Source organism: Oncorhynchus masou, chromosome 17, assembly GCF_036934945.1.
Source record: "Oncorhynchus masou masou isolate Uvic2021 chromosome 17, UVic_Omas_1.1, whole genome shotgun sequence".
Taxonomy (NCBI): domain Eukaryota; kingdom Metazoa; phylum Chordata; class Actinopteri; order Salmoniformes; family Salmonidae; genus Oncorhynchus; species Oncorhynchus masou.
In genome coordinates this window covers 4243019-4268524 of record NC_088228.1, presented here as the reverse complement: position 1 = coordinate 4268524, position 25506 = coordinate 4243019, and the positions used below count along the sequence as shown (strand labels likewise).

The window sequence follows — 25506 nt, the reverse complement described above, 5'->3', positions numbered from 1 at the left end:
TGATATGTTCTGGTCCTATGATATGTTCTGGTCCTATGGTATGTTCTGGTCCTATGATATGTTCTGGTCCTATGGTATGTTCTGGTCCTATGATAAGTTCTGGTCTTATGATATGTTCTGTTCTGGTCCTATGGTATGTTCTGGTCCTATGATAAGTTCTGGTCCTATGGTATGTTCTGGTCCTATGATAAGTTCTGGTCTTATGATATGTTCTGTTCTTGTCCTATGGTATGTTCTGGTCCTATGATATGTTCCAGTCCTATGATATGTTCTGGTCTTATGGTATGTTCTGGTCCTATGGTATGTTCTGGTCCTATGGTAAGTTCTGGTTATGGTATGTTCTGGTCCTATGATATGTTCTGGTCCTATGATATGTTCTGGTCCTATGGTATGTTCTGGTCCTATGATAAGTTCTGGTCTTATGATATGTTCTGTTCTGGTCCTATGATATGTTCTGGTCCTATGATATGTTCTGGTCCTATGGTATATTCTGGTCCTATGATATGTTCTGGTCCTATGGTATGTTCTGGTCATATGATATGTTCTGGTCCTATGATATGTTCCAGTCCTATGATATGTTCTGGTTATGGTATGTTCTGGTCCTATGGTATGTTATGTTTATGGTATGTTCTGGTCCTATGGTATGTTCTGGTCCTATGGTATGTTCTGGTCCTATGATATGTTCTGGTCCTATGATATGTTCTGGTCCTATGGTATGTTCTGGTCCTATGATATGTTCTGGTCCTATGGTATGTTCTGGTCCTATGATATGTTCTGGTCCTATGATATGTTCTGGTCCTATGATATGTTCTGGTCCTATGGTATGTTCTGTTTATGGTATGTTCTGGTCCTATGGTATGTTCTGGTTATGGTATGTTCTGGTACTATGGTATGTTCTGGTCCTATGGTATGTTCTGGTCCTATGATATGTTCTGGTCCTATGATATGTTCAGGTCCTATGGTATGTTCTGGTCCTATGATATGTTCTGGTCCTATGGTATGTTCTGGTCCTATGATATGTTCTGGTCCTATGGTATGTTCTGGTCCTATGATATGTTCTGGTCCTATGATATGTTCCAGTCCTATGATATGTTCTGGTCCTATGATATGTTCTGGTCCTATGGTATGTTCTGGTCCTATGGTATGTTCTGGTCCTATGGTATGTACTGGTCCTATGGTATGTTCTGGTCCTATGGTATGTTCTGGTCCTATGGTATGTTCTGGTCCTATGATATGTTCTGGTCCTATGGTATGTTCTGGTCCTATGATATGTTCTGGTCCTATGATATGTTCTGGTCCTATGGTATGTTCTGGTTATGGTATGTTCTGGTTATGGTATGTTCTGGTCCTATGGTATGTTCTGGTTATGGTATGTTCTGGTCCTATGGTATGTTCTGGTCCTATGATATGTTCTGGTCCTATGATATGTTCTGGTCCTATGATATGTTCTGGTCCTATGGTATGTTCTGGTCCTATGGTATGTTCTGGTCCCATGATATGTTCTGGTCCTATGGTATGTTCTGGTCCTATGATATGTTCCAGTCCTATGATATGTTCTGGTCTTATGGTATGTTCTGGTCCTATGGTATGTTCTGGTCATATGATATGTTCTGGTCCTATGATATGTTCCAGTCCTATGATATGTTCTGGTTATGGTATGTTCTGGTCCTATGGTATGTTATGTTTATGGTATGTTCTGGTCCTATGGTATGTTCTGGTCCTTTGGTATGTTCTGGTCCTATGATATGTTCTGGTCCTATGATATGTTCTGGTCCTATGGTATGTTCTGGTCCTATGATATGTTCTGGTCCTATGGTATGTTCTGGTCCTATGATATGTTCTGGTCTTATGATATGTTCTGGTCCTATGATATGTTCTGGTCCTATGGTATGTTCTGTTTATGGTATGTTCTGGTCCTATGGTATGTTCTGGTTATGGTATGTTCTGGTACTATGGTATGTTCTGGTCCTATGGTATGTTCTGGTCCTATGATATGTTCTGGTCCTATGATATGTTCTGGTCCTATGGTATGTTCTGGTCCTATGATATGTTCTGGTCCTATGGTATGTTCTGGTCCTATGATATGTTCTGGTCCTATGGTATGTTCTGGTCCTATGATATGTTCTGGTCCTATGATATGTTCCAGTCCTATGATATGTTCTGGTCCTATGATATGTTCTGGTCCTATGGTATGTTCTGGTCCTATGGTATGTTCTGGTCCTATGGTATGTTCTGGTCCTATGGTATGTTCTGGTCCTATGGTATGTTCTGGTCCTATGATATGTTCTGGTCCTATGGTATGTTCTGGTCCTATGATATGTTCTGGTCCTATGATATGTTCTGGTCCTATGGTATGTTCTGGTTATGGTATGTTCTGGTCCTATGGTATGTTCTGGTTATGGTATGTTCTGGTCCTATGGTATGTTCTGGTCCTATGGTATGTTCTGGTCCTATGATATGTTCTGGTCCTATGATATGTTCTGGTCCTATGATATGTTCTGGTCCTATGGTATGTTCTGGTCCTATGGTATGTTCTGGTCCCATGATATGTTCTGGTCCTATGGTATGTTCTGGTCCTATGGTATGTTCTGGTCCTATGATATGTTCTGGTCCTATGGTATGTTCTGGTCCTATGGTATGTTCTGATCCCATGATATGTTCTGGTCCTATGATATGTTCTGGTCCTATGCTATGTTCTGATCCCATGATATGTTCTGGTCCTATGATATGTTCTGGTCCTATGGTATGTTCTGGTCCTATGGTATGTTCTGATCCCATGATATGTTCTGGTCCTTTGGTATGTTCTGGTCCTATGATATGTTCTGGTTATGATATGTTCTGGTTATGATCTGTTCTGGTTATGATATGTTCTGGTCCTATGATATGTTCTGGTCCTATGATATGTTCTGGTCCTATGGTATGTTCTTGTTATGGTATGTTCTGGTCCTATGGTATGTTCGTGTCCTATGATATGTTATGGTCCTATGATATGTTCTGGTTATGATATGTTCTGGTCCTATGGTATGTTCTGTTCCTATGGTATGTTCTGGTCCTATGATATGTTCTGGTCCTATGGTATATTCTGGTCCTATGGTATGTTCTGGTCCTATTATATGATCTGGTCCTATGATATGTTCTGGTCCTATGATATGTTCGTGTCCTATGATATGTTCTGGTCCTATGGTATGTTCTTGTTATGGTATGTTCTGGTCCTATGATATGTTCTGGTCCTATGGTATGTTCTGGTTATGGTATGTTCTGGCTATGGTATGTTCTGGTCCTATGGTATGTTCGTGTCCTATGATATGTTCTGGTCCTATGATATGTTCTGGTCCTATGGTATGTTCTGGTCCTATGGTATATTCTGGTCCTATGATATGTTCTGGTCCTATGGTATGTTCTGGTCGTATGGTATGTTCTGGTCCTATGGTATGTTCTGGTCCTATGATTTGTTCTGGTCCTATGGTATGTTCTGGTTATGATATGTTCTGTTCTGGTCCCATGATATGTTCTGGTCCTATGGTATGTTCTGGTCCTATGATATGTTCTGGTCCTATGATATGTTCTGGTCCTATGATATATTCTGGTCCTACGATATGTTCTTGTTATGATATGTTCTGGTTATGATATGTTCTGGTCCTATTGTATGTTCTGGTTATGGTATGTTCTGTTCCTATGATGTGTTCTGGTCATATGATATGTTCTGGTCCTATGGTATGTTCTGGTCCTATGATATGTTCTGGTCCTATGGTATGTTCTGGTTATGGTATGTTCTGGTTATGATCTATTCTGGTCATATGATATGTTCTGGTCCTATGATTCTGTTCAGACTGTATATTGATAGTTTGCTTTCTGTCTCCAGCTGCGTCGTCCCCTTCCTCCTTCACCCTGAATAAGTCTAATACTCTCAGCACAACGCTTCTCAAGTCCTACTACCCAGGTAAACACTCCTTTACTCCACCTCTGGTCCGCACCATTCTGCCATACTATGATCACTGTAGATAGCGGAGAGTACAAGTCAATGGTTGGTGAAAATGATAGCTAACTTAAGTTTAGCTTTAGTCCCATGTGTGTTTGTTGCATCAATAATGTGTTTTTGATTGATTGAAATGAATCGGAAGTCTATGCATTAATTATAACAAACATCATCTCTGTGTGAATGTACTATATTTCTAGCCTACTGTTCAACGTGTGTTTGGTCTTCTATCTCTCTGTGTTTAGCAGTTCTTCTGTCTCCTGCTATAAGACTGTATTGTTTTGTCTTTCTCTTCCTCCTCCTCGTCTTCCTCGGCTTCCTCTTCTTCCTCCTCCTCTTCCTCTCCTCGTCTTCTATCTCGTCCTCCTCCTCTTCCTCTTCTTCCTCTTCTCCCTTTTCTTCCTCCTCCTCTTCCTCTCATCCTCCTCTTCCTCCTCTTCCTCTTCCCCCTCTTCCTCTTCTTCCTCTTCCTCTCCCTTCTTCCTCCTCTTCTTCCTCCTCTTCTTCTTCCTATTCCTCCTCTTCCTCTTCCTCCTCTTCCTCTTATTCCTCTTCCCCTTCCTCCTCTTCTTCCTCTTCCTCTTCCTCCTCTTCTTCCTCTTCCTCTTCCTCCTCCTCTATCTACAATCACATTCACTTTGCTCTGGTGTTTAGCTCTCCTCTTTTCTTGCATGCTTTTATTTACTGCTATTTTCTCTCCTCTTCCTCCAACTTCTGCACTTGTTTGGGGGTTATGAACAGATCCCTTCGTGCCAACCGCTATCTTAGGTGAGACACATCTTCTTTTACCACTATATCCATTTCTGCTGAGAGTGTATTATAGGATTCACCGTTTAACTTGCTTTGTCGTGAAGACTTTGACAAAGAAAACCTATTGCTATATACATGCAGTAAAGTATCGGGAGGGAACAGCTCTGTTATTGATGATGGCTTCCTCACCTCCATACCTGCCTGCTGCTTCCTCCTCGTCCTCCTCCTAATCCTCCTCCTCCTCTTCCTCCCTGGTTATCCCTGGGCTGAGGCTGGCTTCTCTCCATTCCATCCTCACTGCATTGTAATGACCCATGCTGTGCGTTGTGATGTCACCTATGTAACATGTTTGACCTCTCATATGCATGGTCAGACGTGTGGACTGGATGTGGGGGGAGTGTAGCTGGGAAGTACGGGGGAGGTGTAGTTGGGGAGGAGGGGGGAGTGTAGTTGGGGAGGAGGGGGGAGTGTAGTTGGGGAGGAGGGGGGAGTGTAGTTGGGGAGGTGGGGAGTATAGTTGGGGAGGAGTGGGGAGTGTAGTTGGGAAGGAGGGGGAGTGTAGTTGGGTAGGAGGTGGAGTGTAGTTGGGAAGGAGGGGGAGTGTAGTTGGGAAGGAGGGGGAGTGTAGTTGGGTAGGAGGTGGAGTGTAGTTGGGAAGGAGGGGGAGTGTAGTTGGGAAGGAGGGGGAGTGTAGTTGGGAAGGAGGGGGAGTGTAGTTGGGAAGGACGGGGGAGTGTAGTTGGGGAGGAGGGGGAGGTGTAGTTAGGCAGGAGGGGCAGGTGTAGTTGGGGAGGTGGGGAGTGTAGTTGGGTAGGAGGTGGAGTGTAGTTGGGAAGGAGGGGGAGTGTAGTTGGGAAGGAGGGGGGGGTGTAGTTGGGAAGGACGGGGGAGTGTAGTTGGGGAGGAGGGGGAGGTGTAGTTGGGGAGGAGGGGGAGGTGTAGTTAGGCAGGAGGGGCAGGTGTAGTTGGGAAGGAGGGGGAGTGTAGTTGGGCAGGAGGGGGAGTGTAGTTGGGAAGGAGGGGGAGTGTAGTTGGAAAGGAGGGGGAATGTAGTTGGGAAGGAGGGGGAGGTGTAGTTAGGCAGGAGGGGCAGGTGTAGTTGGGAAGGAGGGGGAGTGTAGTTGGAAAGGAGGGGGAATGTAGTTGGGAAGGAGGGGGAGGTGTAGTTGGGGGGAGGGGGAGGTGTATTTGGGGAGGAGGGGAGGTGTAGTTAGAGTGGAGGGGGGAGTGTAGATGGTGAGAAGGGGGAGTGTAGTTCAGGAGGAGAGGGGAGTGTAGGTGGGGAGGAGGGGAGGTGTAGTTGCAGACAGGTGTGGCAGCCAGCTCCTATCGCCATGTCCACTGTTACTACAGTTACCAGTAAAGTAACTGCTACAATAATATGAACAGAGAGAGAGAGATCGACCATGTATATAAACACAGAGGGAGAGAGATCAACCACTTATATAATCATAGAGAGATCAATCACTTATTTAAACATAGAGAGAGAGATCAATCACTTATATAGTCATGGAGAGAGAGAAAGATCATCCACTTATATAAACATGGAGAGATCAACCACTTATATAAAAAGAGAGATCAACCACTTATATAAACATAGAGAGAGATCAGCCACTTATATAAACAGAGAGAGAGAGATCAACCACTTATATAAACATAGAGAGAGAGAGAGAGAGATCAAACACTTATATAAACAGAGAGAGAGATAGATCAACCACTTATATAAACATAGAGAGAGATCAGCCACTTATATAAACAGAGAGAGATCAGCCACTTATATAAACAGAGAGAGAGAGATCAACCACTTATATAAACATAGAGAGAGAGAGAGAGAGATCAAACACTTATATAAACAGAGAGAGAGATAGATCAACCACTTATATAAACATAGAGGGAGATCAGCCACCTATATAAACAGCGAGAGAGAGATCAAACACATATAAATACAGAGAGAGAAAGTGAGAGAGATCAAACACTTATATAAACATAGAGATCAACCACTTAAATAAACAGAGAGAGAGATCAACAACTTATATAAAAAGAGAGAGATCAACCAATTATATAAACATGGAGAGATCCACCACGTATTTAAAAAGAGAGATCAACCACTTATATAAAACTAGAGAGATCAACCACTTATTTAAACATAGAGAGAGAGATCAATCACTTATATACACATAGAGAGAGATCAAACACTTATATAAACATAGAGAGAGAGAGAAAGATCTTCCACTTATATAAACATGGAGAGATCAACCACTTATATAAACATAGAGAGAGATCAGCCACTTATATAAACAGAGAGAGAGAGAGATCAACCACTTATATAAACATAGAGAGAGATCAAACACTTATATAAACATAGAGGGAGATCAGTCACTTATATAAACAGAGAGAGATCAAACACATATAAATACAGAGAGAGAAAATGAGAGAGATCAAACACTTATATAAACATGGAGAGATCAACCACTTATATAAACATAGAGAGAGATCAACCACTTATGTAAACATTGAGAGAGAGATCAACCACTTATTTAAACAGAGAGAGATCAAACACATATTTACATTTACATTTAAGTCATTTGGCAGACGCTCTTATCCAGAGCGACTTACAAATTGGTGAATTCACCTTATGACATCCAGTGGAACAGCCACTTTACAATAGTGCATCTAAATCATTTAAGGGGGGGTGAGAAGGATTACTTTATCCTATCCTAGGTATTCCTTAAAGAGGTGGGGTTTCAGGTGTCTCCGGAAGGTGGTGATTGACTCCGCTGTCCTGGCGTCGTGAGGGAGTTTGTTCCACCATTGGGGGGCCAGAGCAGCGAACAGTTTTGACTGGGCTGAGCGGTAACTGTACTTCCTCAGTGGTAGGGAGGCGAGCAGGCCAGAGGTGGATGAACGCAGTGCCCTTGTTTGGGTGTAGGGTCTGATCAGAGCCTGGAGGTACTGCGGTGCCGTTCCCCTCACAGCTCCGTAGGCAAGCACCATGGTCTTGTAGCGGATGCGAGCTTCAACTGGAAGCCAGTGGAGAGAGCGGAGGAGCGGGGTGACGTGAGAGAACTTGGGAAGGTTGAACACCAGACGGGCTGCGGCGTTCTGGATGAGTTGTAGGGGTTTAATGGCACAGGCAGGGAGCCCAGCCAACAGCGAGTTGCAGTAATCCAGACAAGGAGATGACAAGTGCCTGGATTCGGACCTGCGCCGCTTCCTGTGTGAGGCAGGGTCGTACTCTGCGGATGTTGTAGAACATGAACCTACAGGAACGGGCCACCGCCTTGATGTTAGTTGAGAACGACAGGGTGTTGTCCAGGATCACGCCAAGGTTCTTAGCGCTCTGGGAGGAGGACACAATGGAGTTGTCAACCGTGATGGCGAGATCATGGAACGGACAGTCCTTCCCCGGGAGGAAGAGCAGCTCCGTCTTGCCGAGGTTCAGCTTGAGGTGGTGATATGTCTGCCAGACATGCAGAGATGCGATTTGCCACCTGGTCATCAGAAGGGGGAAAGGAGAAGATTAATTGTGTGTCGTCTGCATAGCAATGATAGGAGAGACCATGTGAGGTTATGACAGAGCCAAGTGACTTGGTGTATAGCGAGAATAGGAGAGGGCCTAGAACAGAGCCCTGGGGGACACCAGTGGTGAGAGTGCGTGGTGAGGAGACAGATTCTCGCCACGCCACCTGGTAGGAGCGACCTGTCAGGTAGGACGCAATCCAAGCGTGGGCCGCGCCGGAGATGCCCAACTCGGAGAGGGTGGAGAGGAGGATCTGATGGTTCACAGTATCGAAGGCAGCCGATAGGTCTAGAAGGATGAGAGCAGAGGAGAGAGAGTTAGCTTTAGCAGTGCGGAGCGCCTCCGTGATACAGAGAAGAGCAGTCTCAGTTGAATGACTAGTCTTGAAACCTGACTGATTTGGATCAAGAAGGTCATTCTGAGAGAGATAACGGGAGAGCTGGCCAAGGACGGCACGTTCAAGAGTTTTGGAGAGAAAAGAAAGAAGGGATACTGGTCTGTAGTTGTTGACATCGGAGGGATCGAGTGTAGGTTTTTTCAGAAGGGGTGCAACTCTCGCTCTCTTGAAGACGGAAGGGACGTAGCCAGCAGTCAGGGATGAGTTGATGAGCGAGGTGAGGTAAGGGAGAAGGTCTCCGGAAATGGTCTGGAGAAGAGAGGAGGGGATAGGGTCAAGCGGGCAGGTTGTTGGGCGGCCGGCCGTCACAAGAAGCGAGATTTCATCTGGAGAGAGAGGGGAGAAAGAGGTCAGAGCACAGGGTAGGGCAGTGTGAGCAGAACCAGCGGTGTCGTTTGACTTAGCAAACGAGGATCGGATGTCGTCGAACTTCTTTTCAAAATGGTTAACGAAGTCATCTGCAGAGAGGGAGGAGGGGGGGAGGGGGAGGAGGATTCTGGAGGGAGGAGAAGGTGGCAAAGAGCTTCCTAGGGTTAGAGGCAGATGCTTGGAATTTAGAGTGGTAGAAAGTGGCTTTAGCAGCAGAGACAGAGGAGGAAAATGTAGAGAGGAGGGAGTGAAAGGATGCCAGGTCCGCAGGGAGGCGAGTTTTCCTCCATTTCCGCTCGGCTGCCCGGAGCCCTGTTCTGTGAGCTCGCAATGAGTCGTCGAGCCACGGAGCGGGAGGGGAGGACCGAGCCGGCCTGGAGGATAGGGGACATAGAGAGTCAAAGGATGCAGAAAGGGAAGAGAGGAGGGTTGAGGAGGCAGAATCAGGAGATAGGTTGGAGAAGGTTTGAGCAGAGGGAAGAGATGATAGGATGGAAGAGGAGAGAGTAGCGGGGGAGAGAGAGCGAAGGTTGGGACGGCGCGATACCATCCGAGTAGGGGCAGTGTGGGAAGTGTTGGATGAGAGCGAGAGGGAAAAGGATACAAGGTAGTGGTCGGAGACTTGGAGGGGAGTTGCAATGAGGTTAGTGGAAGAACAGCATCTAGTAAAGATGAGGTCGAGCGTATTGCCTGCCTTGTGAGTAGGGGGAAGGTGAGAGGGTGAGGTCAAAAGAGGAGAGGAGTGGAAAGAAGGAGGCAGAGAGGAATGAGTCAAAGGTAGACGTGGGGAGGTTAAAGTCGCCCAGGACTGTGAGAGGTGAGCCGTCCTCAGGAAAGGAGCTTATCAAGGCATCAAGCTCATTGATGAACTCTCCGAGGGAACCTGGAGGGAGATAAATGATAAGGATGTTAAGCTTGAAAGGGCTGGTAACTGTGACAGCATGGAATTCAAAGGAGGCGATAGACAGATGGGTAAGGGGAGAAAGAGAGAATGACCACTTGGGAGGGATGAGGATCCCGGTGCCACCACCCCGCTGACCAGACGCTCTCGGGGTGTGCGAGAACACGTGGGCGGACGAAGAGAGAGCAGTAGGAGTAGCAGTGTTATCTGTGGTGATCCATGTTTCCATCAGTGCCAAGAAGTCGAGGGACTGGAGGGAGGCATAGGCTGAGATGACCTCTGCCTTGTTGGCCGCAGATCGGCAGTTCCAGAGGCTACCGGAGACCTGGAACTCCACGTGGGTCGTGCGCGCTGGGACCACCAGATTAGGGTGGCTGCGGCCACGCGGTGTGGAGCGTTTGTATGGTCTGTGCAGAGAGGAGAGAACAGGGATAGATAGACACATAGTTGACAGGCTACAGAAGAGGCTACGCTAATGCAAAGGAGATTGGAATGACAAGTGGACTACACGTCTCGAATGTTCAGAAAGTTAAGCTTACGTAGCAAGAATCTTATTGGCTAAAATGATTGAAATGATACAGTACTGCTGGAGTAGGCTAGCTGGCAGTGGCTGCATTGTTGACTCTGTAGGCTAGCTGGCAGTGGCTGCGTTGTTGACACTACACTAATCAAGTCGTTCCGTTGAGTGTAATAGTTTCTACAGTGCTGCTATTCGGGGGCTAGCTGGCTAGCTAGCAGTGTTGATTACGTTACGTTACGTTAGAAGAACGACAATAGCTGGCTAGCTAACCTATAAAATCGCTCTAGACTACACAATTGTCTTTGATACAAAGACGGCTATGTAGCTAGCTAGCTACGATCAAACAAATCAAACCGTTGTACTGTAATGAAGTGAAATGAAAATGTGATACTACCTGTGGGGCGAAGCGGAATGTTGACCGGGTTGTTGAAGTTCTATTCGGTAGACGTTGGCTAGCTGTTGGCTAGCTAGCTAGCAGTATCTCCTACGTTAAGGACGACAAATAGCTGGCTAGCTAACCTCGGTAAATTAAGATAATCACTCTAAGTCTACACACTCTAAACTACACAATTATCTTGGATACGAAGACAGCAAAGACAACTATGTAGCTAGCTAACACTACACTAATCAAGTCGTTCAGTTGAGTGTAATAGTTTCTACAGTGCTGGTATTCGGTAGACGGTGGACGTTAGCTAGCTGCTGGGCAGATAGCAGTGTAGACTACGTTAGGACGACGAAATACGATAATTACGCAATTATCTTTGATACAAAGACGGCTATGTAGCTAGCTAAGAAGAAATTGCTAAGATTAGACAAATCAAACCGTTGTACTATAATGAAATGTAATGAAAAGTTAGTTATAAAGTTATACTACCTGCGGACCGAAGTGTAGATGCGACCGCTCGCTCCAACCCGTAGAGAGAGAGATCAATCACTTATATACACATAGAGAGAGATCAACCACTTATATAAACATAGAGAGAGAAAGATCATCCACCTATATAAACATGGAGAGATCAACCACTTATATAAAAAGAGAGATCAACCACTTATATAAAAATAGAGAGAGATCAGCCACTTATATAAACAGAGAGAGAGAGATCAACCACTTATAGAAACATAGAGCGAGAGAGAGAGAGAGATCAACCACTTATATAAACATAGAGAGAGAGAGAGGGAGATCAAACACTTATATAAACAGAGAGAGAGATAGATCAACCACTTATATAAACATAGAGGGAGATCAGCCACTTATATAAACAGAGTGAGAGAGATCAAACACTTATATAAACATAGAGATCAACCACTTATATAAACAGAGAGAGAGAGATCAACAACTTATATAAAAAGAGAGAGATCAACCAATTATATAAAAAGAGAGAGCAACCACATTTATAAATATGGAGAGATCAACCACTTATATAAACATAGAGAGAGATCAACCACTTATTTAAACAGAGAGAGATCAGCCACTTTTATAAACATGGAGAGAGACCAACCACTTATATAAACATAGAGAGAGAGATCAACCACTTATTTCATTTTCATTTCAAATTTATTTATATAGCCCTTCGTACATCAGCTGATATCTCAAAGTGCTGTACAGAAACCCAGCCTAAAACCCCAAACAGCAAGCAATGCAGGTGTAGAAGCACGGTGGCTAGGAAAAACTCCCTAGAAAAGCCAAAACCTAGGAAGAAACCTAGAGAGGAACCAGGCTATGTGGGGTGGCCAGTCCTCTTCTGGCTGTGCCGGGTAGAGATTATAACAGAACATGGCCAAGATGTTCAAATGTTCATAAATGACCAGCATGGTCGAATAATAATAAGGCAGAACAGTTGAAACTGGAGCAGCAGCATGGCCAGGTGGACTGGGGACAGCAAGGAGTCATCATGTCAAGTAGTCCTGGGGCATGGTCCTAGGGCTCAGGTCAGTTGAAACTGGAGCAGCAGCACGGCCAGGTGGACTGGGGACAGCAAGGAGTCATCATGTCTGGTAGTCCTGGGGCATGGTCCTAGGGCTCAGGTCCTCCGAGAGAGAGAAGGAGAGAATTAGAGAACGCACACTTAGATTCACACAGGACACCGAATTGGACAGGAGAAGTACTCCAGATATAACAAACTGACCCCAGCCCCCGACACATAAACTACTGCAGCATAAATACTGGAGGCTGAGACAGGAGGGGTCAGGAGACACTGTGGCCCCACCCGAGGACACCCCGGACAGGGCCAAACAGGAAGGATATAACCCCACCCACTTTGCCAAAGCACAGCCCCCACACCACTGGAGGGATATCTTCAACCACCAACTTACCATCCTGAGACAAAGCTGAGTATAGCCCGCAAAGATCTCCGCCACGGCACAACCCAAGGGGGGCGCCAACCCAGACAGGATGACCACATCAGTGAGTCAACCCACTCAGGTGACGCACCCCCTCCAGGGACGGCATGAGAGAGCCCCAGCAAGCCAGTGACTCAGCCCCTGTAATAGGGTTAGAGGCAGAGAATCCCAGTGGAAAGAGGGGAACCGGCCAGGCAGAGACAGCAAGGGTGGTTCGTTGCTCCAGAGCCTTTCCGTTCACCTTCCCACTCCTGGGCCAGACTACACTCAATCATATGACCCACTGAAGAGATGAGTCTTCAGTAAAGACTTAAAGGTTGAGACCGAGTTTGCGTCTCTGACATGGGTAGGCAGACCGTTCCATAAAAATGGAGCTCTATAGGAGAAAGCCCTGCCTCCAGCTGTTTGCTTAGAAATTCTAGGGACAATTAGGAGGCCTGCGTCTTGTGACCGTAGCGTACGTGTAGGTATGTACGGCAGGACCAAATCAGAGAGATAGGTAGGAGCAAGCCCATGCAATGCTTTGTAGGTTAGCAGTAAAACCTTGAAATCAGCCCTTGCTTTGACAGGAAGCCAGTGTAGGGAGGCTAGCACTGGAGTAATATGATCAAATTTTTTGGTTCTAGTCAGGATTCTAGCAGCCGTATTTAGCACTAACTGAAGTTTATTTAGTGCTTTATCCGGGTAGCCGGAAAGTAGAGCATTGCAGTAGTCTAACCTAGAAGTGACAAAAGCATGGATTAATTTTTCTGCATCATTTTTGGACAGAAAGTTTCTGATTTTTGCAATGTTACGTAGATGGAAAAAAGCTGTCCTTGAAATGGTCTTGATATGTTCTTCAAAAGAGAGATCAGGGTCCAGAGTAACGCCGAGGTATTTAAACATAGGGAAAGAGAGACAGACCACTTATTTAAACAGAGAGAGAGATCAACCACTTATTTAAACATAAAGAGAGAGATAAATCACTTATGTAAATAGAGAGAGACAGAGAAAGATTCACCACTTTTATAAATATAGAGAGAGATCAGCCACTTATATAAACAGAGAGAGATAGATCAAACACATATAAATACAGAGAGAGAAAGTGAGAGAGATCAAACACTTATATAAACATAGAGATCAACCACTTATATAAACAGAGAGAGAGATCAACAACTTATATAAACAGAGAGAGACCAACCACTTATATATACATAGAGAGAGAGAGATCAACCACTTATATAAACAGAGAGAGAGATCAAGCACTTATATAAACACAGAGAGAGAGACAGACCACTTATTTAAACACAGAGAGAGAGATTAACCACTTATTTAAACACAGAGAGAGAGACAGACCACTTATTTAAACACAGAGAGAGAGACAGACCACTTATTTAAACACAGAGAGAGAGACAGACCACTTATTTAAACACAGAGAGAGAGACAGACCACTTATTTAAACACAGAGAGAGAGACAGACCACTTATTTAAACACAGAGAGAGAGACAGACCACTTATTTAAACACAGAGAGAGAGATTAACCACTTATATAAACATGGGGAGATCAACCACTTATATAAAAAGAGAGATCTACCACTTATTTAAACAGAGAGAGATCAACCACATATTTAAACGTAGAGAGAGAGAGAGATCGATCACTTATGTAAATAGAGAGAGAGAGAGAGATCAACCACTTATTTAAACAAAGAGAGCGAGACAGACCACTTATTTAAACACAGAGAGAGAGACAGACCACTTATTTAAACAGAGAGAGAGATCAACCACTTATTTAAACAAAGAGAGAGAGAAAGATCATCCACTTATATAAACATGGAGAGATCAACCACATATATAACAAGAGAGATCAACCACTTATATAAACATAGAGAGAGATGAATCACTTATTTAAACTGAGAGAGAGATCAACTACTTATTTACACAGAGAGAGAGAGATGAATCACGTGTGTAAATAGAGAGAGAGAGAAAGATCAACCACTTTTATAAATATAGAGATAGATCAGCCACTTATATAAACAGAGAGAGAGAGAGATCAACCACTTATATAAACAGAGAGAGAGATCAACTACTTATATAAACATGTATATAGAGAGAGTGAGATAAATCACTTATATAAACAGAGAGAGGGAGATCAACCACTTATAGAAACATAGAGAGATCAACCACTTACATAAACAGAGAGAGAGAGATCAACCACTTATATAAACAGAGAGAGAGATCAGCTACTTATATAAACATATATATAGAGAGAGTGAGATAAAACACTTATATAAACAGAGAGAGGGAGATCAACCACTTATAGAAACAGACAGAGAGAGAGAGATCAAACACGTATAAAAACATAGAGATCAACCACTTACATAAACAGAGAGAGATCAACCACTTATATAAACAGAGAGAGATCAACCACTTATATAAACAGAGAGAAAGATCAACCACTTTTATAAATATAGAGATAGATCAGCCACTTATATAAACAGAGAGAGATCAACCACTTATATAAACATAGAGAGAGAGATGAACCACTTATATAAACATAGAGAGTGAGATAAATCACTTATATAAACAGAGAGAGGGAGATCAACCACTTATAGAAACATAGAGAGATCAACCACTTATATAAACATAGAGAGAGAGAGATCAACTATTTATATCAACATATAGAGAGATCAACCACTTATATAAACTTAGAGAGAGAGAGTGAGAGAGAGATCACCCGTTTATATAAACATAGAGAGAGAGATGAACCACTTATATAAACATAGAGAGAGAGAGATGAACCACTTATATAAACAGAGAGCTGAACCACTTATATAAACAGAGAGATGAACCACTTATATAAACATAGAGAGAGAGATGAACCACTTATATAAACATAGAGAGTGAGATAAATCACTTATATAAACAGAGAGAGGGAGATCAACCACTTATAGAAACATAGAGAGATCAACCACTTATATAAAGTTTGAGAGAGAGATCAACGACTTATATTAACATATATATAGAGAGAGTGAGATAAATCACTTATATAAACAGAGAGATCAACCACTTATATAAATAGAGAGATCTTCCACTTATTTAAACAAGAATAGAGAGATTAACCACTTATATAAAGTTTGAGAGAGAGATCAACCACTTATATAAACAGAGAGAGAGAGAGATCACCCGTTTATATAAACATAGAGAGAGAGAGATCAACCACTTATATAAACATAGAGATAGATATCAACCAAGTATATAAACAGAGAGAGAGAGAGAGAGAGAGAGATCAACCACTTATATAAACATAGAGAGAGATCAACCACTTATATAAAGTTAGAGAGAGAGATCAACCACGTATATAAACAGAGATAGAGAGAGAGATCAACCACTTATATAAACATAGAGATAGATATCAACCAAGTATATAAACAGAGAGAGAGAGAGAGAGAGAGAGATCAACCACTTATATAAACAGAGAGAGAGAGAGAGAGATCAACCACTTATATAAACAGAGAGAGAGAGAGAGAGATCAACCACTTATATAAACAGAGAGAGAGAGAGATCAACCACTTATATAAAGTTAGAGAGAGAGATCAACCACGTATATAAACAGAGATAGAGAGAGAGAGAGATCAACCACTTATATAAACATAGAGATAGATATCAACCACTTATATAAACATAGAGAGAGAGAGAGAGAGAGAGAGAGATCACCCGTTTATATAAACATAGAGAGAGAGATGAACCACTTATATAAACATAGAGAGAGAGATGAACCACTTATATAAACATAGAGAGAGAGATTAACCACTTATATAAACATAGAGAGAGATGAACCACTTATATAAACATAGAGAGAGATATCAACCAAGTATATAAACAGAGACAGATCAACCACTTATATAAACAGAGAGATCAACCACTTATATAAACATAGAGAGAGAGATCAACCACTTATATAAACATAGAGATAGATATCAACCAAGTATATAAACAGAGAGAGAGAGAGAGAGAGAGATCAACCACTTATATAAACAGAGAGAGAGATCAACCACTTATATAAACAGAGAGAGAGAGAGAGAGAGATCAACCACTTATATAAACATAGAGAGAGATCAACCACTTATATAAACAGAGAGAGAGAGATCAACCACTTATATAAAGTTAGAGAGAGAGACAGACCACGTATATAAACAGAGATAGAGATCAACGACTTATATTAACATATATATAGAGAGTGAGATAAATCACTTATATAAACAGAGAGAGGGAGATCAACCACTTATATAAAGTTTGAGAGAGAGATCAACCACGTATATAAACAGAGAGAGAGAGAGAGAGATAGAGAGAGAGAGATCAACCACTTATATAAACAGAGAGAGAGATCAACCACTTATATAAACAGAGAGAGAGAGATCAACCACTTATATAAACATAGAGAGAGATCAACCTCTTATATAAACATAGAGAGAGATCAACCTCTTATATAAAGTTAGAGAGAGAGATCAACCACGTATATAAACAGAGAGAGAGAGAGAGATCAACCACTTATATAAACAGAGAGAGAGATCAACCACTTATATAAACAGAGCGAGAGAGAGAGATCAACCACTTATGTAAACAGAGAGAGAGACAGAGAGGGACAAAGATTTAGACAAAGGGAGAGACAGAGAGAGGGATACAGAGAGAGCGAGACAGATAGGGAGATGGAGAGAGGGAGATGGAGAGAGGGAGACAGGCAGAGAGAGAGAGGGAGACAGATAGAGAGGGAGACAGAGGGGGAGACAGAGAGATGGAGACAGGGAGACAGAGAGGTGGAGACAGGGAGACAGAGAGAGAGAGTGAGACAGAGAGAAAGAGTGAGACAGAGAGAAAGAGGGAGACAGAGAGAGAGGGAGACAGAGGTAGACCAGCCTGAACTGTCACAGCGTACACAGAACTGAACCTTCCAGAACTGAACTATATTTATGTTATACTATATATTTTGGAAAAAACGTGATCATAATAATATTTATAATTATTATAGTGAGACAGTTGCGGTATATTGCTATCCATGGTAATGAACGAGGCCAGAAGGAAACACATACAGCACAACAGGGATTGTGTTAGTGTGATATGTTTTCCACAAATCTCAAGAAAAACATGAAAACACTATATTTCTGCTTGTACAACAATGCAACCATTAAAGTCTAAATTTACCACCATATCATGGAATCAACATAATACCTGTCATTTTAAACCATGTTGACAGTTAATTAACATTAGCTTGGGAAGCAATGAAGCATGTAGCCATTAGCGCTAGCTGGTTGCGAGCCAGGAAGCAGGCTGGCTTGAAAAGGTTATCTGTTTTTAGTTGTGACAGTTTGAGATAACATATTATGGGAGTTGATTATCGTTGTGATAGTTTGAGATAACATATTATGGGAGTTGATTATCGTTGTGATAGTTTGAGATAACATATTATGGGAGTTGATTATCGTTGTGACAGTTTGAGATGACATATTAAGGGAGTTGTTGATTTCACTTTTGTATATGATCCACCTCACTTGCTTTGGCAATGTTAACACATGTTTCCCATGCCAATAAAGCCCCTTGAATTGAATTGAATTGAAAATTGAATTGAGTTGATTATCTTTGTGACAGTTTGCGATAACATATTAGGGGAGTTGATTATCATTGTGACAGTTTGAGATAACATATTTTGGGAGTTGATTATCATTTAATGGAAGTGATTAGTGCATCTTGTTCATCTCATTGCAGGCTTTATTTTGCATCATAATAGCCAAAATGTCAGCAATCATAACCACATCTAATTCCATTTCAGGAGTGAGGCCACAAACATTTTTTGTTGTTGCATTTTTTGATTCTGTCCCCTTTAAATCCATTCTGAAACCTTGAAATCCATTCTGACACCTTTTTGACACCTTGAAATCCATTCTGTCTACCTTGAAAACCATTCTGTCCCCCTTAAAATCCATTCTGACACCTTGAAAACCATTCTGCCCCTTTGAAATCATTCTATCCACTTGAAAACAATTCTGTTTTTGATTTGTTCTTTTAAGACTGTATTACACTGTTGAAATGCCCACGCCACAATTTCCTCATCAAATTAACAAAGCCAAGGCCTTACTGATTTAAAACAGCACAGGCATGATGTGATCTAACAAACAGTAGCTCTAAAAAACAATCTACACTGTAACAGTGCTTATGATGTATTGTTGCTTACCTCCTCTCTCTCTCTCTCTCTCTCTCTCTCTCTCTCTCTCTCCTCTCCTCTCCTCTCTTCTCTCTCTTCTTCTCTTCTCTCCTCTCTTTTATACTCTCTCCTCTTTTCTCTCTTATACTCTCTCCTCTCTTCTCTTCTCTTCTGCTCTCTTATACTCTCCTCTCCTCTCTTCTCTTCTCTTCTCTTCTCTTCTCTTCTCCTCTCCTCTCTTATACTCTCTTCTCTTCTCTTATACTCTCTTCTCTTCTCTTCCCTTCTCCCCTCTCCTCTCCTCTCCTCTCTTATACTCTCTCCTTCTCTATCTCTTCTCGTACTTAACCTCTTTCTGTATCTCCAATAAAAGTGCCCATAAATGGTAAGTCACCAAGGCCCCCTGGTCTTGGCCTTGGTTTGGGGAAGGAGGTGATGTCAGAGGAACACACAGATGACAGTGAGAGAGCTGATTCGTGGATATAACTTTGACTTTTCTATTATGGCATCTGCATGGCCAGTGGACACGCTAACATTTCACCTCCCCTTCCGTTTCCACCTTGAAGCCATTAGCCTTGTCTTGCATGATCACAGTACACCATCGTTGCTGCATTATCATGCATTATCTCCCGGGGGGGTTGTTTTTGTTTGTTTTCATTGTATTGGTTGTATGGTGCCTGACTGCATTCGCCATTGTGTTGTACTGAAGCCGCATCCACATCCAGCTTCATGGCCATTACATTTACATTTACATTTAAGTGATTTGGCTTAGGTATTCCTTAAAGAGGTGGGGTTTCAGGTGTCTCCGGAAGGTGGTGATTGACTCCGCTGTCCTGGCGTCGTGAGGGAGTTTGTTCCACCATTGGGGGGCCAGAGCAGCGAACAGTCTTATCTCTGCCTCCTTCTGCCACTGACAGGGGTCTGAGGGGAATTTAAAATACTACATCTCTAATGTCAATATGAGGTGCATCAAACATCAAATACAAATATTACTTATCCCCTTTTAAATAACTTGTTTTTAATGCCTCTACTTCCCTCATCAGAATATTACTGACTACTTCCCTCATCATAGAACTACTGACTACTTCCCTCATCATAGAACTACTGACTACTTCCCTCATCATAGAACTACTGACTACTTCCCTCATCATAGAACTACTGACTACTTCCCTCATCATAGAACTACTGACTACTTCCCTCATCATAGAACTACTGACTACTTCCCTCATCATAGAACTACTGACTACTTCCCTCATCATAGAACTACGGACTACTTCCCTCATCAGAATACTGACTACTTCCCTCATCAGAATAATACTGACTACTTCCCTCATCATAGAACTACTGACTACTTCCCTCATCATAGAACTACTGACTACTTCCCTCATCATAGAACTACTGACTACTTCCCTCATCATAGAACTACTGACTACTTCCCTCATCATAATAATACTGACTACTTCCCTCATCATAGAACTACTGACTACTTCCCTCATCATAGAACTACTGACTACTTCCCTCATCATAGAACTACTGACTACTTCCCTCATCATAGATCTACTGACTACTTCCCTCATCATAATAATACTGACTACATCCCTCATCATAGAACTACTGACTACTTCCCTCATCATAATAATACTGACTACTTCCCTCATCATAGAACTACTGACTACTTCCCTCATCAGAATAATACTGACTACTTCCCTCATCATAGAACTACTGACTACTTCCCTCGTCATAGAACTACTGACTACTTCCCTCATCAGAATAATACTGACTACTTCCCTCATCATAATAATACTGACTACTTCCCTCATCATAGAACTACTGACTACTTCCCTCATCATAATAATACTGACTACTTCCCTCATCATAGAACTACTGACTACTTCCCTCATCATAATAATACTGACTACTTCCCTCATCATAATAATACTGACTACTTCCCTCATCATAGAACTACTGACTACTTCCCTCATCATAGATCTACTGACAACTTCCCTCATCATAGAACTACTGACTACTTCCCTCATCATAGAGCTACTGACTACTTCCCTCATCATAGAACTACTGACTACTTCCCTCATCATAGAACTACTGACTACTTCCCTCATCATAGAACTACTGACTACTTCCCTCATCATAGAACTACTGACTACTTCCCTCATCATAGAACCACTGACTACTTCCCTCATCATAGAACTACTGACTACTTCCCTCATCATAGAACTACTGACTACTTCACTCATCATAGAACTACTGACTACTTCCCTCATCATAATAATACTGACTACTTCCCTCATCATAGAACTACTGACTACTTCCCTCGTCATAGAACTACTGACTACTTCCCTCATCATAATAATACTGACTACTTCCCTCATCATAGAACTACTGACTACTTCCCTCATCATAGATCTACTGACGACTTCCCTCATCATAGAACTACTGACGACTTCCCTCATCATAATAATACTGACTACTTCCCTCATCATAGATCTACTGACTACTTCCCTCATCATAGAACTACTGACTACTTCCCTCATCATAATAATACTGACTACTTCCCTCATCATAGAACTACTGACTACTTCCCTCATCATAGAACTACTGACTACTTCCCTCATCAGAATACTGACTACTTCCCTCATCAGAATAATACTGACTACTTCCCTCATCATAGAACTACTGACGACTTCCCTCATCAGAATACTGACTACTTCCCTCATCAGAATAATACTGACTACTTCCCTCATCATAGAACTACTGACTACTTCCCTCATGATAGAACTACTGACTACTTCCCTCATCATAGAACTACTGACTACTTCCCTCATCATAGAACTACTGACTACTTCCCTCATCATAGAACTACTGACTACTTCCATCATCATAATAATACTGACTACTTCCCTCATCATAATATCACTGACTACTTCCTCATCATAGAACTACTGACTACTTCCCTCATCATAGAACTACTGACTACTTCCTCATCATAATAATACTGACTACTTCCTCATCATAGAACTACTGACTACTTCCTCATCATAGAACTACTGACTACTTCCCTCATCATAGAACTACTGACTACTTCCCTCATCATAGAACTACTGACTACTTCCCTCATCATAGAACTACTGACTACTTCCCTCATCATAGAACTACTGACTACTTCCCTCATCATAGAACTACTGACTACTTCCGTCATCATAGAACTACTGACTACTTCACTCATCATAGAACTACTGACTACTTCCCTCATCATAATAATACTGACTACTTCCCTCATCATAGAACTACTGACTACTTCCCTCGTCATAGAACTACTGACTACTTCCCTCATCATAATAATACTGACTACTTCCCTCATCATAGAACTACTGACTACTTCCCTCATCATACTAATACTGACTACTTCCCTCATCATAGATCTACTGACTACTTCCCTCATCATAATAATACTGACTACTTCCCTCATCATAGAACTACTGACTACTTCCCTCGTCATAGAACTACTGACTACTTCCCTCATCAGAATACTGACTACTTCCCTCATCAGAATAATACTGACTACTTCCCTCATCAGAATAATACTGACGACTTCCCTCATCATAATAATACTGACTACTTCCCTCATCAGAATAATACTGACTACTTCCCTCATCATAGAACTACTGACTACTTCCCTCATCAGAATACTGACTACTTCCCTCATCAGAATAATACTGACTACTTCCCTCATCAGAATAATACTGACGACTTCCCTCATCATAATAATACTGACTACTTCCCTCATCAGAATAATACTGACTACTTCCCTCATCATAGAACTACTGACTACTTCCCTCATCATAGAACTACTGACGACTTCCCTCATCATAGAACTACTGACTACTTCACTCATCTTAATAATACTGACTACTTCCCTCACCATAGAACTACTGAATACTTCCCTCGTCATAGAACTACTGACTACTTCCCTCATCAGAATAATACTGACTACTTCCCTCATCATAATAATACTGACTACTTCCCTCATCATAGAACTACTGACTACTTCCCTCATCATAGAACTACTGACTACTTCCCTCATCATAGAACTACTGACTACTTCCCTCATCATAATAATACTGACTACTTCCCTCATCATAATAATACTGACTACTTCCCTCATCATAATAATACTGACTACTTCACTCATCATAGAACTACTGACTACTTCCCTCATCATAGATCTACTGACTACTTCCCTCATCATAGAACTACTGACTACTTCCCTCATCATAGAGCTACTGAATACTTCCCTCATCATAGAACTACTGACTACTTCCCTCATCATAGAACTACTGACTACTTCCCTCATCATAGAACTACTGACTACTTCCCTCATCATAGAACTACTGACTACTTCCCTCATCATAGAACTACTGACTACTTCCCTCATCATAGAACTACTGACTACTTCCCTCATCATAGAACTACTGACTACTTCACTCATCATAGAACTACTGACTACTTCCCTCATCATAGAACTACTGACTACTTCCCTCATCATAGAACTACTGACTACTTCCCTCATCATAATAATACTGACTACTTCCCTCATCATAATAATACTGACTACTTCCCTCATCATAGAACTACTGACTACTTCCCTCATCATAGAACTACTGACTACTTCCCTCATCATAATAATACTGACTACTTCCCTCATCATAGAACTACTGACTACTTCCCTCATCATAGAACTACTGACTACTTCCCTCATCATAGAACTACTGACTACTTCCCTCATCATAGAACTACTGACTACTTCCCTCATCATAGAACTACTGACTACTTCCCTCATCATAGATCTACTGACTACTTCCCTCATCATAGAACTACTGACTACTTCCCTCATCATAATAATACTGACTACTTCCCTCATCATAGAACTACTGACTACTTCCCTCATCATAATAATACTGACTACTTCCCTCATCATAGAACTACTGATTACTTCCCTCGTCATAGAACTACTGACTACTTCCCTCATCATAATAATACTGACTACTTCCCTCATCATAGAACTACTGACTACTTCCCTCATCATAGATCTACTGACGACTTCCCTCATCATAGAACTACTGACGACTTCCCTCATCATAATAATACTGACTACTTCCCTCATCATAGATCTACTGACTACTTCCCTCATCATAGAACTACTGACAACTTCCCTCATCATAGAACTACTGACTACTTCCCTCATCATAGAACTACTGACGACTTCCCTCATCATAGAACTAATGACGACTTCCCTCATCATAATAATACTGACTACTTCCCTCATCATAGAACTACTGACTACTTCCCTCATCATAGAACTACTGACTACTTCCCTCATCATAGAACTACTGACTACTTCCCTCATCATAGAACTACTGACGACTTCCCTCATCATAGAACTACTGACTACTTCCCTCATCATAATAATACTGACTACTTCCCTCATCATAATAATACCGACTACTTCCCTCATCATAGAACTACCGACTACTTCCCTCATCATAGAACTACTGACTACTTCCCTCATCATAGAACTACTGACGACTTCCCTCATCATAGAACTACTGACTACTTCCCTCATCATAATAATACTGACTACTTCCCTCATCATAGAACTACTGACTACTTCCCTCGTCATAGAACTACTGACTACTTCCCTCATCATAGAACTACTGACTACTTCCCTCGTCATAGAACTACTGACTACTTCCCTCATCATAGAACTACTGACTACTTCCCTCATCATAGAACTACTGACTACTTCCCTCATCATAGAACTACTGACTACTTCCCTCATCATAATAATACTGACTACTTCCCTCATCATAATAATACTGACTACTTCCCTCATCATAGAACTACTGACTACTTCCCTCATCATAGAACTACTGACTACTTCCCTCATCATAGAACTACTGACTACTTCCCTCATCATAGAACTACTGACTACTTCCCTCATCATAGAACTACTGACTACTTCCCTCATCATAGAACTACTGACTACTTCCCTCATCATAGAACTACTGACTACTTCCCTCATCATAGAACTACTGACTACTTCCCTCATCATAGAACTACTGACTACTTCCCTCGTCATAGAACTACTGACTACTTCCCTCATCAGAATAATACTGACTACTTCCCTCATCATAATAATACTGACTACTTCCCTCATCATAGAACTACTGACTACTTCCCTCATCATAGAACTACTGACTACTTCCCTCATCATAGAACTACTGACTACTTCCCTCAGCATAGAACTACTGACTACTTCCCTCATCATAGAACTACTGACTACTTCCCTCATCATAGAACTACTGACTACTTCCCTCATCATAGAACTACTGACTACTTCCCTCATCATAGAACTACTGACTACTTCCCTCATCATAGAACTACTGACTACTTCCCTCATCATAGAACTACTGACTACTTCCCTCATCATAGAACTACTGACTACTTCCCTCATCATATTATTTCTGAGTCATGGAATCATAA

General features: G+C 42.0%; 1 protein-coding gene across 1 annotated transcript in view; it reads left to right on the top strand.

The window, feature by feature from the left end:
* The window catches only part of LOC135558338 (receptor-type tyrosine-protein phosphatase mu-like), a 588334-nt gene that overhangs the window by 401038 nt on the left and 161790 nt on the right, over positions 1-25506 (top strand). The window contains exons 17-19 of the mRNA XM_064992077.1: positions 3863-3940; positions 4718-4744; positions 19322-19333. Coding sequence (XP_064848149.1) covers positions 3863-3940; positions 4718-4744; positions 19322-19333 — 117 coding nt within the window. The remainder of the gene's footprint in view (positions 1-3862; positions 3941-4717; positions 4745-19321; positions 19334-25506) is intronic.